Source organism: Tyto alba, unplaced genomic scaffold (genome assembly GCF_018691265.1).
Source record: "Tyto alba isolate M040663 unplaced genomic scaffold, T.alba_DEE_v4.0 Super-Scaffold_2, whole genome shotgun sequence".
NCBI lineage: Eukaryota > Metazoa > Chordata > Aves > Strigiformes > Tytonidae > Tyto > Tyto alba.
The window spans coordinates 73128779-73145568 of NW_024881282.1; the positions used below are offsets into that span (position 1 = coordinate 73128779).

The 16790-nt window shown below is 37.0% G+C and overlaps 1 protein-coding gene across 2 annotated transcripts in view; it reads right to left on the reverse strand.

The window, feature by feature from the left end:
- The window catches only part of TBC1D22A (TBC1 domain family member 22A), a 185967-nt gene that overhangs the window by 103906 nt on the left and 65271 nt on the right, over positions 1–16790 (reverse strand). For both annotated transcript variants that reach the window (XM_042792451.1, XM_042792452.1), the window contains exon 9: positions 14643–14752. In XM_042792451.1, the coding sequence (XP_042648385.1) occupies positions 14643–14752 (110 nt within the window). The remainder of the gene's footprint in view (positions 1–14642; positions 14753–16790) is intronic.

Genomic DNA, 16790 nt, shown 5'->3' on the forward strand with positions numbered 1-16790 from the left:
GCACTGAGAAAATGATATTGAGTGAACTAAGGATGGTCCTACTTGTATTCTTAATAACCTCCAAATGTTGCAGAATCTACACCATACACCTCTAACATTTTTTGTCTATCAGGAACAAAATACCAAAGCAGATGCTAGTATTTTCAACCACTTACATCAATGAGATTCTTCTTACTCGCTCTGATGCATATTGTAACAAATATGCTCCATTTCCAATCACCATATGCAGCCACAGAACTGACAGCTATCTGTTCAAAATATTACTAATTCATGATGGGAGTGTTAAACAGAACACAAATGCTTTTTAAGTGCATGTTAAATGTACTTCCAAAGCAACTGTTCAGTAAATCCAATGTATCTCCATGTCATTTTAACTTTAAAACTATTCCAAAATACTACAGATACTTCATAACAATCAGTCCATAATAAATATGAAAATCTTTCTTTCTAACTTCTTCAATTATTTCAATTACAGGTAGAAAAAGGAATGTAAACAGCATTTGTGAATGCCATCTGGTGTATAAGTACAAAGGCAGCTATAAGCATACACAGAAGGAATCAAATAGATACTGAGTATTATATATAATATGTATATTATATATAATAAATGTGTAAGTAATATAGATACATATATATCCTCCTTTATATATTTACACACAAATGAAAACACACTATATTACTTTTTCTATTCATTCCTTAGGAAATATTTTCCAGTTTCAAAATGCAACTTTTCTTATCTGCACATTGGAAATTTTAACATTTTAGATCATTTGAACTTCTGCACTGATTTCTGTTATTTAAAACTATACAGAAGAAATTTCAGAGTATTAAAAATTGTTTTCTAGGGTCAGAAAGTGAAAAAAAACTTGCAACTCTCTAAGCTAAGAACCCTCGGGAAACAATGCCCTCTGAATGACACAGAACCTTACTGCACTATTTAATATATTGTACATATGACCTTTTCCTACAGTTATCATTATCAGGAATACTTTTTATTTTGAAAAGTCAGACTTTACAGGCTTTAGCTAAACAAAGTCCTCCATCTATTTTTTTAAATAGGTGATGATGGGATAATTTCATGAGAACAAGAAAGCTGAAGAGGAAAGGAAAACAACCTTTTATGTCATCACAGAAAAATAAATAGAGCCAGCCAAATTGAAAAGAAACACCACTGTCAATACTTTGACAACAATGACTGCAGCCAACCACAAGTACAGGCACAGTGTTTCTCATCTTTTCAGGTCACATAAGCTGTTCACCAACACGGTATTAATGAAAATATCAAAACCATTTACAGAAGCAAATGGAAAGTTTTGACACAAAGTCTCCAAGTGCTGTTTGTTTTTAATAAGGTTTTATCAATCAGACCAGAGCTTTTAAATATAAAGGATAGATTAAATAATCTGTATAGAGCATGCTTACACTTCTATTTTCTCTACTGATGTATATTTAAGAACTCCTATACATGAATTTAGGTATGTTCAAGTATATTATCACATAAACAAAAGACAATTGCAAGGAAAAAAGCTTTCTGAAGTTGTATATGTATCTCATTAAGTCATAAAGGTATCTTCGCCATTTTATTCTTTAAACCCATTTAAGTACTTCATTCACATATTTGTGAATCCTCTAAGGGAACTCCCATTAAAAATCTTGGTTCACCTTGCTCTCAAAGTTATGTGAAAAGGGGGAGGCAGGTAGGAAGGAAACATGACATTTATAATGATAGTCAACATGTATATTAACATTATCAATGGTAGGCACAGTATACCCAAAATGTTTCATGAAGCTGGAGATTATAATGTAAATTCAATCTTAAATACAGTTCAAGATAGAGAAAGTGAGCATGCACAAGAACAAACACAAAAGTGGGTTGGAGTATGCTGTTGTCCTGGTTTAGGCCCAGAGAGCAACTGAGCACCATGCAGCTGCTCAATCACTCCTTCCCCATTGCAGAGATGGGAGGGGTAGAATATGGAGCAGGAATTGCTCAAAGAATCCATCTAAGGACTGGGAGGAGTCACTCACCCATTATGGTTACAGGCAGAAGACAGACTCGGTAGGGGAAGAAAAAAGAAAACATAACTTTAATTCAAATGCTAACAAGACAACACTTAACAGACAAGGTGGGGACAGTGAGAAGCCACCATATCCAAAAAACACCTCCCCCACCCCTCCCTTCCTCCCGGGCTCAGCTCTGCTCCCGATCTCTCTACCTCCTCCCCCAGCAGCGCAGGGGGCAGGGGATGGGGGTCACAGTCAGCTCACCGCTCCTTCCTTCTTGGGAGTTGGGGTGAACACCGCACATTCCTCCCCTGCTCCCCGGGGCTCCCCTCTCACTGCAGACAGCCCTCCATGAACCTTCTCTGGCGTGAGCCCTCCCCACAGGCCGCAGCCATTCCCACGCTGCTCCGGCGTGGGTCACCCCCGCGTGTTGCAGCCCTCCCAGTGCCGAACCACAACAGTGGGGGCCGCTTCTCCCCTCAAGGTCCTGGCCTACTTTAAGCACAGACACCTGTCCTGGCGTGGGCTCCTCCTCAGGCTTCAGGTTGGCTTCTACCCCACCACAGACCTCCATGGGTGGCAGGGGGCGGCCCTACCATCTCACCACAGGATACAGGGGTCTCTGCTCCTCCCATGTCCTTCTCCTTCCTTCCACTGACCTCAGTGTTCATCCTGCTCCCAGCTCTTCCTCACAAGTCCCAACCCCCTCTCAGGTTCCCCTTCTTAAGTATGTTATCGCAGAGGCACAGTTGATCTGCTTGGCCCTGGCCAGAGAGGGTCTGGCTTGGAGCTGGGGGAGCTTTAGAGAAGCTTCTCACAGGGGGCACTGCTGTAGCCCCCTCTACCGCTACCAAAAAAACCCCGCAGCATAGAAGCCCAGCACAGCTGTTTGCACACGTTCCATAGCACATTCCATAATTACTCCAAGATAATTCCCTTAAAAGAAAAGATCTTTCACCCTTGGTAATTACATAGCCTGACTTTTCAAAACATAAAATTTCCTAACCAGTAGGAAAGAGATTTACGAAGCATTCCAGCCCAAAATTTTCTACAAGGAAAATGGCATCTTATTTATTCCTACATAATAGGATGAAAAAAGCAACATCTTATTAAAAAGTTGGTACTGATTCTCATGTTATAATAGTATCCACAGTCTCATAATATAAAGACCCAATCTTCTACTCGGCTTTGTAATCAAACCTCAGTTTTACACAAGTGGATGTATTATAAATTGCAGAAATTGTTGAAGTAGCAATAAAAGAAGTGCTCAGGGTACATTTTTGAATTACGGCATAGGCCAGACAACAGTTCAAATCTGGGTAAGAGCTAGAAATCATAAATATGGACACTTAAAATCCCAAAAGCTGGTGCTTTAAGTTTTAGATAGAAGATAAAATATTTTTATTCTGAAGTATACTAATAGCACAGTATACTTAATCTAAAACACATAGAACAATGCCTTTTATGTAAGTATTCAGCTCCAATTATAAATAGATTTGATCTCTTCCTGAATATTTTACACTCAGTGACAAGCTAGAAAACAGCATCATTAGCTTCTGAAGAGACACAGGCTCCTTAAGAGCTTCTGAAGACACCTGTCCTGAAGAAAAACTACAGCCCTCAGGATAAATCCTACAGATGCCCTCAATTTTCTATTACCTGAAGCCCCAACAAAGGCTTATTTCAACAAACTTAAAATTGGCTACTGGGCCAAACCAACAAACCACCTCCTATTTTCCCTTTTAAGAGCAATCAGCAGCAAACGTCTACAGGGGATAAGAGCAAAATAAGCCCATAGTGATATCCCTGCAGCATTCTTTCAATTTCTAGTTTGCAGCACTGAGACTTCCCTAACTCAAGGCGGTATCTTAGTAATTAAAGTTTTTTAAAGGTTTTTTTTTATCAGCCAGCTTCAAACTGTCCAGGTTCTAAACTCATGCAAGATGCTTTTAATCCTTTGACAAGTAGCTCCACAGACTAGTTACTCAACCACTTTTTTTTAAACCTATCACTCAGGAGTATTACGAGATACTATCTAGGTCTTGCATCAGAAGAAATGGAAAGCAACTACTCCCTGTTCACTTTCTTTATGCATCTCATCATTTTAAAGACTTCTATTACAATCCTCCACTTAGCTAAGTTATCCAAGCTCAAGAACATAATCCATCACCCAGAAACTGTTCCATACCTTTGATCTCACTTATCTTGCTCCAATATTACTTTTTCAAACTTACAATCCATCATTTCAAAATGGGATGAACATAAGGGATTAGAACAGCTTAACATACCAAGCAGAAGCTCATTTTATGTTTTGAAGTAGTAAAGTGATGTTTTGTCTTTCAAGGACTACTTATATACCCTTATAAACCCTTCTGCTCCCTATGTGGTAACAATGCTTCTACCATAGATGCTTAGCTTCTTTATGAACTTCTGATAAAGGTCTTCAATTGTATTTCCGAAATGCATTTTGATAAACCATACAGTTGTTCACGGGCTCACTGATTCCTTCCAGAAGTTGACAGATTTGTGCTGCTTTACAGGAGTTATAGAAAATATTAAATAATATGGGTTTTATCCTTTAAGCATTAATGCTGTTTATTTTTACACTTTCTACAAACTTTCCTGATGTGCATGTCTAATTGCCTGTGCTCTCCTGAATCCCCTTGAAATCATTTTCAAAATCTGATGTCATACCCACCCCATCCCATTCCTCTCCTCTCATCCCAAAGCAGTTTTGGACACTGATCTTCTTGTTCACCCATTACCAGAGACCCTCATAGGAGGTAATCACAGAAATAATTAAAACTGAGCAGAGTTAGCAACTGTCTCAGAAATTCTTACTAGGCATCCTGATGCACAGTATCCTAGTGATGCATTCAATCTTCTCAAACTGATGGGGAAAAATATAAATCCTTCAGTGGCCAAACAGGCCACTAGAAGTTTCATAAGAGTCCCAAAAGGCCTCTCGTGAACAGGTGCAAGAGTCCAAACTCGGCAATTTTAATGTAAAGCTTATTGTTGTGGCACACTCTTACCATACAGTTCAGTGATATCACAAAGAATATATTTAATTGCAAATCTTCTAAATCAATGTACGATTTATACTTTGCAAAATAGACATCAATGCTATATGACTCAGGCTCACTGTTAATGACAGTCTCAGTGTAGATGAGTTTGAAGGATCATTTATTCCAAAAATCTAAAATGTTGACATTTTTCATCTCAGTTTTTGGTGCATCAAGAGTTTCAGGATGTACTCTGAAACAATCTGTCTGAGGTCAGTTCATCAACAACCATGATACAGTTCTTAGCTACTCAGACTAAATCTACTCAGAGCCATACAGGAAGACGGAAGACAACAGCACATATGCTTTTTTACATTTTAACTATTCCAAGTTTTGAACACACAAGAGCAGACATGCTTTAATTCCTGTCACATCAAAAGAAGAGGACTAATATAAAAACTGTGTTAATTACATTCCACCACCTCATAGTTACAACTCTGCCTTGAGTTAGTCTATTAACTTCCTAGCATCATTCAATAAAATGTATTTTTTTTCTTCAGGTACTAACAAAGTCTTTAAAGAGCTCTATGAAGAGGAGTTTCAAACAAGACTTTGAAGATCTGAAGGTCCGCTGGAAAAGTCACACAGAACGACACAATACTGCATGTGTTTTGCCCTCAAAAAAGTCTGCCCTTAATGGTATTAATTCTTAACTGTAACTTATGTGTATTCTGTGTAAGAGCATTGTCTTGAATTGAGGAAGTTAAAATGTGCTTACAGAAAAATTTCTATACTCTTGTTCTGCTTTGAATCCTCTTTTCTTTCACTCTTAATTTAAAATACCATATAACAGTATTTGGTCCAACAGATTATGTAAGAAAAATAGAAGCAGACATCTGTACGTGAATACAGAAAAGATTCAGGATGGAAGCACCTGTTGTGGCCATACTTATGTTTCAGAAGATTTGAGTCTCACATATGACACGCAGAGAGAGTAATAGAAAAATAACATTTAGGGATATCATTTGATAAGTGATTACTAAAAATGTTGAAGTTGTTCATTTCTCATTAGAAGAAAAGCCATTCTAGAATCCTGAACAGACACAAATGCTTGCCCCAATTGCAGAACCTATTTCTCCTGAAATTCCTCATGTTTATGACTTTCCAATTAATATCTAAACTTGAGAAACTGGATATTTGAATTTAAAATTGTTCATAATTTAGAAATAGCATTGTGGAAGCCAGTGATAACGAAAAGAATAAGAGTAATCCCAAGCTACCGTTTATTCATCAGAATAGAAGTTTTCATTCAACAATAAACTCACTTTCAGCAAGACAGAGCAATCTGCTTGCAATCATCAGCAGTCATCCCTATAATGATATATATTAGCATTCATAAAGTTTTACAACACAACTTGCAGTTTAATTCTAAAATAAAAAGCCGTTAACTTTCATAAGTGTTTTAAAGCAAAATTCTGATCAAGCAATCCATTGATTTTCCTTAGAACAGTTGTAGCTTCAAGAAATATAAATACCATGTTTTGTCATCCTCAGAATCCAACTTGGACAAGACACTAGCATAAAATGAACAATTTGGATTTCTGGAAATTACTAAACAGTTATTGTCATATAGAAGTTCTATCTCACAGATGGAGTTACAGCAATAGTAGCTGAAGAAACAGACATAGAGCATGAATATGCAGCTCAGATGTTAAGAGAACTACGTACAGAAATAACTACTGCTAGCATTTCTGACAATTCCTGACAGGACTTCCACATTTCTAAAACATACGTTTCTGACTGGCATCAGGATCTGTTTACAAAGAAACTGGAGCGTGACTGGAGCGTGTCTTTCAGTATCAGCTATATAATGTTAGTGGGGACTCTGAAGTCTGCTTGGAAGACAGTTATAATCACAGTTTCCCTGAACGCACCACATTTGCAGTGTTACGTTGAGCTGAGGAAGGTGGGAGGAAAGACTACTTTCTCCATTTAGCTAAGCTTACCAGAACTGCTGGGCTGATGCATACCCAGAAATGCTAGACAAGCTATCACTGGATTTGCACAGGTAGACCCTCTGCTACCTGTGATACAGAAACTTGACCCATGCATGAAAGCACATATGCAATAGACATGCAGTTCACATGACACGAGACAGATAACAGGCACGGACATTTACAGTACATATTCCTTATACCTGTCTATCTTGGCTAATGAGCCCATATTCTCAGGCAACAGATCTGCAATTCATCATAACACTAAACCATCGACGCAAATGAATTGTGGACATAATCAGGAAACTTGCCTTGCAGGAGTTTAATGAAAAGGTACAAAGAAAGCTATCTCTGACCTATTTGTTTCCTTAAAATTACATCATTGGAAGTTCCTGTGAAGAATTTTCAGAAAAGCTAGTGTCAGTTATTTCCATAAACACTTCTCAACATGATCTGCATATTCATGCCATTTATCTGTTCTCACAGACCTCTGAAAGTCTTTCCAAGCAGCGTTCCATCCATCCATCCATCCATCCATCCATAATTCTGACTTGAGGCACATGTTAGCAACAACCTTCTGTAACTCAGGAACGAGAAAGAACTTTGCAGGATTCCCTTTGCAGATCATAAATCTTGCTATTTAATTAGCCATAGAAGTAGCTATTATACACTTCAGTATACTCCAGTCCCCAGAACTGAATTATCTCCCTTTTATTCTAAAAATTCCCAGGCTCTGATAAATAATGATACTAATATTTTATTGCTATTTTTAATACATCTGGTTAGAACATTATACAATGCATATATTTCCCCTTTGGTTATTTTATTACCATTATACTTGAACTTAAAAATGAAGAGTTATACTCAATTTTATACATGAATATTACGTTTTCAGGTGGCACAGCTCAGCATGAACTTTTTACCTGAATGTTAACGGGAGTCTGTTGAGGAAAGTGTTATAAAGGATGAGTTAGTAATAAGAAAAAGCTAATTACAATGGATATATGGGAATGTCTACTTAATTAAGTGGAAAAAATACTTGTGGGACAAGTTCTAGTTCTCCCATATGCACAGCCATTATTCCTACAGGTCAAAATGCAAAAATACTCATGCGTCATCATCTACAGTAGAAGTGTTCTAAATACAACCAGCTTTATCACAAGCAAGGTAGACTGACATCTGAAACATTCTATCTTTTGATTGTTCAGCTTGAAATACAAGACAAAATAGTTTAAGAAAGTAACTAGCTATAAAAAAAAAAAACTAGGGCTACATAATTCTTATTCACAACAGGAATGCACCAAAACACTGTTATATAGATTACAAATATGAAATTAGCAACTAATGTGTTGAAAGTAATCAAGAATGGTGGTCTTACTTCACCATATTTTGCACATGGACACATACAACCTCAGAAATGGGTTTTTATAAATCAGCATTATAGTATTTGTCAAGAACACAGGCTGGAAACAAACTGGCTGTGGAGGAGTTCTGTGGAAAAGGACCTGGAATTCTCAACAGACAGCAAGCTTGGAGCCGGTGGTATATTCTGGCAGCAAAGGTGGCCAGCAGCATCCAGGCGCATCAGATGAAGGGAAGTGATTATTCCCACTCAGCATTCATTGTGGAACCACTGAGGTTGAAGGGACCTCTGAAGACCATCTAAGTCTAACTCCTGTCCAAAGCAGGGTCACCTGCAGCAAGCTGCTCAAGGCCATGTGTTGTCAAATTTTGAACTCCAAGGACAAAGACTCTACAATCTCTCTGACCAAACACTTCCAGAGTTCAGTCACCTTTACTGTAAATATATTTTTTTCTAGAGTTTGCAAACAATTTCTTGTATTTCAAGACCACATCTAGAATACCACATCCAGTTTTAAGAACCCTAATACAAGAAAACATGAATAAACTGGAGCAAAGGCAAAAGGTCACCAAGATGCTCAGAGGTATGGAGCACATGCTCTGTGAGAGGCTGAGGGAACTGGGGGTATTTAGCCTGAAGAAAAGAAGGCTTCAGAGGCACCTAATAGCAACCTGCTAAAACCAATGTTATCAAGAAGACAGAGCTCTGCTTTTAATAGTGGTGCACAGTGGGAGGATAAGAGACAAGCAGCATAAAGAAAGAAGTGTTCCATCTGGCTACTAGAGAGAGAAACATTATCAATATGAGGACAATCAAGCATTGGAACAGGTTAACTCCCAGAGACTGTGCAGTTCTCATCCTCAGAGGTTTTAAGACCCAAGTGGACAAAGCCCTGAGCAACTTGATCTGACCTTAGAGCTGACCCTACTTTGATCAGGAGGTTGGGCTAGAAGACCTGTAGAGGCCCTTTCCTACCAGAATTATGCTATATTCTTATGATCTTAGAAGTTCTCATTTGTTTTCCTGAAATAAATAAGAAAAATCGCAGTGAGGTATCATCTTTCTGGGACAAAAGCTAAAGAAAAAATGTGCAACACATAGTCAGGAAGCACTGAAAAGGAAAACCATTACAGCATGTCATCATTCAAAAGGGACTGCTATAAAACAGTATATACAGCTACAGATGACAAGCTTAACCAACGTCTTAGAGCGAAAAATTCTCATAGTATTTCTATTTAAATCAATTTTTTAAAAATTTCAATCAAATTGCGATGAGACATGTGTAGCTACCTAGGAGCCCGTAACTAGAGAGAACATGAGAAAGAAGATGAAAAGTGATCTGAGAACACATAATAGATTAAATTATCGTGCAACATCAAACACTAACTACTGGAAAAGTTCTGCAAAACACTCTAGCTGGAGCCAAATACATACTTGCATAGAAACCTCTAGATCACCAAAAAATAGCACAAGTAAATCTGCTAAAGCAACAGATGAAGTGACCAAGTTTTTTATTTCTTCTCTAGGCTAAGAACTGTAAGCATGTCAGGAAGAGATTGCTATGCTGCTCAGTGTCAACACTGTCTTTTATTCCATAGGTCCCTGTAGTTAAAAGATGTGCTGTTATATTAAAAATACAGAGAGTTGCATTAGATAAAGAAGGGAAAGGGGTAAGACGAGCAAGGAAAGGAGAAATAATAGATACTAACTTTATAACACCTTTGACAATTCTGGAATCAAGAAAATGAGACAGTCGGGATGGGATGGAAAAATAAATGAGTTTTCTGCTAAGAATAATAACGGGATACAAATACAATCATTCACTCATTACATTCTTATGCGTTGGAAAGACAAACACACAAAAAAAAAGTGTATCTAGCTCATATTAGTCAAAAATTTCACAACAGGAACCTAATTGTTAACAAGGTACGCTCTTTAAAATTATCCAATCCTGGTAGGCCAGCATCAAATGGAAGCCTATATTGATGAATAAATTAACAGAAATATTCTACAGAGATTCTTAGATTGAAGTTATCACCACGACACATATTCCTTTTCTCTAAAATCCTAGTACAGTTTATTAAGGCATCTCAGACAATGTATCGGTAGCCATAGGTGAGTCTCTTATGACATTTTTTCACAGAAAAAAGGAAACATAATAGCACTGATCTTGTTTGGGATTCTCCTTTGGTTTTGTGTTGTCTGGTTTTGTGGCTTTGTGAGCGAAGTGATTTCTTCTGGTTGGCTGTAAAGACTTGCCGTTATCCATAGATCACACAGAAAATACTAAAAGAGTAGTAAGAACTAATTTAATGATTATTTCCAAGAAACAATCAGCAGCAAATTTCTTGAGAAGTGGAGAGACTTAAAAAGATCATCTAGACTACTGCATACTGGCAAGCAAGATTGGTAAATTGAGAATCTATGTCTCAGCTGTCATGATCTGGCCTTGGCCCTACTGTGTAGTTCTATTCAATTCTTTGCAATGGTACCTATTCAAGGTGTTCACCATTAAACCAAACAGTGCTTTTTTGTTTTGTTGTGTTATCGGGCAGTTCAGCTCTGTAAATCATCCCTCAACAGGTAGCACTCAGAAAGGGATAGACAGGAATGAGCATTCAGGTGCAGGCAGGAGCATAGGATTATTACAATTTGATGTAAATCAGTTTATGCAATCTGGGGCATGATTTGATCTTAGGTTTAACAATTCCAGATCCTACCTCACTCATCGCCATCTAGTTCTTGCCTTCCACCAGTGGATTTGGTTATGATGCATCAAGAATGCAAGTCAGTTAGAATCATAGAATCATACAATGGTATGGGTTAGAAGGGACCTTTAAAGTTCATCTAGTCCAACAGCCCACCATGGGCAGGGACAACTTTCGCTAGATCTGGCTGCTTAAAGCCCCATCCAACCTGGCCTTGAACACTTCCAGGGATGGAGCATCCACAAATCCTCTGGGCTCCCTTATCAAAGAAATGTATGTCTCCTGTTCAATCTAAATCTACCCTCTTTCAGTTTAAAACTGTCGCTCCTTGTCATGTCACTACAGACCCTGGTAAAAAGTCTCTCTCCAGCTTTCTTATAAGCCCCCTTTAAGTACTAAAAGGCCACAGTAAGGTCTCCCCAGAGCCTTCTCTTCTCCAGGCTCAACCACCCCAACTTTCTCAATCTTTTCTCATAGGAGAGGTATTACAGCCCCCTGATCATCTTCATGGCCCTCCTCTGGACTCACTTCAACAGGTCCATGCCCTTATGCTGGGGACCCCAGAGCTGAACACAGCGCTCCCAGGGAGGTCTCACCAGAGTGAAGTAGAGGGGGAGAATCACCTCCCTTGACCTGCTGGCCACACTTCTCTTGATGCAGCCCAGGACACGGTTGGCTTTCTGGGCTGCAAGTGCACATTACTGGCTCATATCCAATTTTCTGTCCACCAGTATCCCCAAGTTCTTCTCCACAGGGCTGGTCCCAATCCACTCATCCTCCAGTCTGTACTGACACTGGGGATTGACCTGACCCATGTGCAAGACCTTGCACTTGGCCTTGTTGAACTTCATGAGGTTCATATGGACCCACTCCTCAAGGTTGTCAAAGTCCCTCTGGGTGGAACCCCTTCAGTAAAATAATCTTTATTCTCTGGCCTTTATTATCCCCTTGCTTTCAATAAGCTAATTTCTTGTTGCATTAGTTCTCCCAACCAACTCAACCTGCAACTACATGACCGTTCTATCTCACATGTAGAGTGGTATCAACACAGAAGGGAACCAAAACAGAAGAATGTGAGAAAAAAAACAAGTCAACTCTTTCATTTCTGCAGCAATTTGCAGTTGCATTGAATTAACTGTAACAACATTAGTCACACCGTTAGCATCATTTTTCAAGGCTGCTTTTGATAGATGAGTGCATCCTTGAATACATCCAATTGATAACCATTCCATTTATATAAGAGCTTAAATTTTCATCAATGCAGTTTAATTGCACTACAACTAATTTTGATATTTTGCTTATCAGTACTTGATGGTTTTTTTATGAAAATATAATTTTACAGAGAAATTATATAATCTCTGAACTTCCTTTTCTGGAAAAAAACAGAGCAGCAGGCCTGTGAAAGATGTTCCAGAAATAGGCAAAAGTTGGAGGGCTTGCGTTTGTTTACCTGACTTTCTTCCTTTCAAGTAGATTTTAAGTTCTCACTTTTTTTCTTTATAAATTTTCAAATAGTTTTGATGTGTTCAAATATTTTAAAATATCTTAGTTCTGAGAGTCTGAAATTAGCAAACCAGAGTTTTTTTACAGGAATCAACATGAGAAGACAACTATGCTTTTCAACAGTGCTACACAAAACACTGAGATACTACTCAGTTGACCCTTCACCAGGAAAAACACACTTAAAATACCTTCAAAGAAGTTAATGACCTCTGTTTGTTGACTCAATTTTTTAATGATTTTTCGCAAATTAACTCTCTTACAAGTTTAAATTCACAATAAGCCTTAGCCAATATGACTTATCCAATGAAACATTCACAGTAAAACGTAAATCATAGGCAAGAATATGTTAAAGCACTTTTAAGAATAATAAGTACCATAAGGGAAGAAATATCAGTCAAAAAATATAATGATAATAATAAAGAATATGGAAAACAGTAGTTTCACTGAAAAGTACAGATTCAATTAATATGCTTTTTTATGGTTATTTACATTTTATGATGATTTATTAATGATTGGAGGATAATCATTTTCCATACACATAAATCCAATCTCCGGGGTCTTTGCTACATTAAAACCATTTGGAGAAACAAAACCTCAAATTTTCAAGCATTTGCCAAAGCATTTCAAAACAAATAAAGTTACAGGGGATCTAGCAAAAGGATTTAATTTAATAAGTACAGTAGAAGCACTTGTTCATCATCTCATCTTTTAAGAGAATGTTAGGAATAAATCAACCTAAGTTTTGTTATCCCTGTAACAATTTCTACTGTCACCAAAACAATACTGAAAAATTTCAGAGAAAAGATCCTCTCCACTATACAAGTAGCTCATTTAGAAGTAGGGAATGATCAGAAAGCGAAGGTAGGAACATTAAAAAATGAAGCAGAAGTAATCTGCTAAATATTAGTAACCATAATTTATTTCCTAATCAACTCACTGAAAACAGCAAATGAACCTTGACTGCAAACAACTACCTACCAAACATCGCTAAAAAAAAAATCTTTGTTGCCCGTACAAAATACAAATCATCACCTTTCATAAACTTTCACATTTCTAGCAAAGGTTAATTTTGGTCCCATCATAACCCAGGAATTCACAATCACTATTATTTTAGTGCATATATTCTGAGTTTACAAGATCAGATTATTTTTACTTTCTACCAAGATTCAAAATGTTTACCTCAAATGACACAGATGTGAAAAACAGATATTAGATAAATACTTTTTGATGCCTATTGCACCACAAAGTCTATAAAATTTAATTCAGGTAACTCATTTGTAAACTGAAAAGTACAAAGTTTCTACTTTACAGTGTGTCAGCAATGCAGCACAAAGTGTTTTAATATGTTAAATATCAAATGCAGATGTTTGGACTCCCATTTAATCTATGGTAGATTGTATGGATTCCTTCCTCACCTGAATGCAAGATGTTCAGCTAAATATTTACTGTTTCATGTAGATCATTCTAATCTTCAAAAACTTATGTCAACAAATGCAAACACGTATTCTTAGTCTGTCACTTACTCCATTTAACAGAAAATTGTGCCTGCATTTATAGCTTCTCCACACAGAAATAATTCGAACACTCAGTGAAGAAGCATAAGTATCAAGTTTTAAATGGGTGTTTTAAAAAATATGAAGATCATTTCAGGAACTATTAAGATAAAAGTTGTTTAGAAATTGCTATATAATGACTTTAAAATTAATAAATAAGCCAGGTTTTCATCACTCCAGTGAGATCATTTTACTTGGACACTTGAGCAAACATTCTCCATGCTTGGTGACTGAGGTGTACAACATGCCTCTAGAACTGGCAATTTCAATTCTGCTCTAGAACATCATACTACAATGAAACACACAGACATTTTGATAAAAAGAAGCTGCACAATTTATTTTTCCTTTTCCTTTCTTAATACTATGACAAATTTGCAGATTTCTCCAATGGGAAAATCCATTTCTCACCTGGTTTTCATAGATGTTCTCTTTCTTAACAACCTTAAAGTAGTTCAAAGCCATGACATTAACTGGTTAACTCCACTACCTGCAGACAGGAAAAATCAATTTACCTGAATGCCATCAAGCAACTTGCTCATGCACCAGTAACTGTCAGCTTCTATGTTCTGCAGCACTTCTTCAGGCAGACTGGAAACATCAAAATTTTCCACTTCTTCTTCTTCTGTTTCACAGAAAGAGAGAGAAAGACAAGTCAATGAAGTGCACGGAATAAATAAAGCAAGGATGAGGAAAATAACTGAAAACAAAGACAACCACCACTTATCTTCTAGTCAGAAACTTCAGTGTGCATTTACTTTAACAGGGACTAAATGAATCACCTGTTGCTCAACTGTGTCATCTAATGGCTTTAAATGTTAATGAATACTTAATTTCTCGCAGACTGTGAAAATCTCAAATCATGCCCGGTTAACCAGAACTAATATATAATAAATTACTTCATTCTAAATATTTCACACCTGGAAGAGGATCATCAGAAGCACTTTGAGAGCCCTCAAGCTATGTATGAACAGTCCCCATAGAACATGTCTATGTTTGCATCATGTATAGCAAAATACATTGCCAGTATTGACAGACAAAAAAGCCCTGAAAAATACTTTCTGGAAAACAAATTAGATTTATTTAGAAAGCTGGCTACAGCTTTTTAAGAAGGATTTGTTGTTCAGGCAAGCATTTGGAATCAAAAGGGAATCAGATAAAAGGAAACAGATGATTCCCACCCCAAAAACCCCCACGTGATTCTCAATACTGGAAAAGCACAGAACCCCAAAGATGTCTAATTCATGGAATCTCAGTCTTTCACACTATCATGTTAAAAGAAATTCACATTTTGCTATGAACTGAAATTTTACTATCTAAAACACATTGTTTTATTTTTAAACCGTGGCATCTGAATGAATCCATTTTGAAAAGAACATTGGATGCACTGCCTTGCCAGCTAACTCCTAAAGCTCCTGTAAAGCCCCAGATGAGAGTTTAACATGAGCTGGGAATGCTTTGAGAAAATGCCGTAGCTTCCCTCTTGTAGCAAGTCACAGTGTCTTACTGTATCAACATAAGAATCAAAGAAGCATCTTTCCCAGCCCTGGTTTTCTTCTCAAGGAGGGGGAGGTGCAGAAGAGAAAGGTGTTTGATTCTACTTGAAATACAGTATGATATACCAAAGAAGAAATTTCCACCGTTACAGAACTGCAAGGCATCATAGAATAAACAGGAAAAGAAAACCAAGAACATGTAGTACCTTTAAACTCCTCTAAAAAAAACAAGAAACCCCCAGAATTTTCAGCAGAGAAGCCCTTTTTAACAGTTCAGAAATTAAAATTAGGGATTAATATTCCCATTAATTTAGAAGAGAAAGACTTCTAGACAGAAAAGAAGGTGAATGATATGTAATCTACAGTCGGAACAATTTTATTTGTATATCCTATATTAACTCATAAAAATCTCTTACAGATACACAGTTTATGTTTACTATATATTCATAAATCAGTGCCCCAGTGGAAAATAAAAGTCGAATTAATATTTTTAATTTTTATTATAATATTTTAAACAGCAAAAAAAGGAGTAACCCATTCTCTCTCTGCCTCACAATGTCTACAGAAAAAAAAATAAATGAACCAGAGTTCCTCATAGTTATATAAAACAAACATATATTGAACTTTATTCCCCTTGAAAGAATCAATCTTCAGGCCCTCCCTCACTGAACACTTGCTGAAAGAATGACATTACGACTACTTAGATAGTGTGTTCCTTTGCAAATTTCCTGCCACTGAGTACTTTTTCTTTTCATGATACTGCTATCACATTTCTGAACAAAAAGGACGTTATAAACTGCAGCACAACACAATAACACATCTACAGGTGAGCAAGGAAAGATAACAAATGAAAAATACTTTTCATCTACTTTCTCATCTTTCTTATCTTACCTCTTTTTTGTCCTTCTCTTTCAAAATCTACCATTTTACACTATATTCTCATACCAGAATTTAAACCAACAAAAAAGCTGAAGATACACCTAACCATCGAAGGTGGGCGTCTTCATCTCCCTTCACAGCCAACACAGAAAATCAAGTAGTGACAAAGTATTAGCTGTTAAAATTAAATCAGATGAATCACATCCAAAGAAAATCCTGTTTCTCAATATTAGCTATAATGTGAACTTTAAAGGATTACCTCAGAATGCAGAACTCTAAACTGTGGAA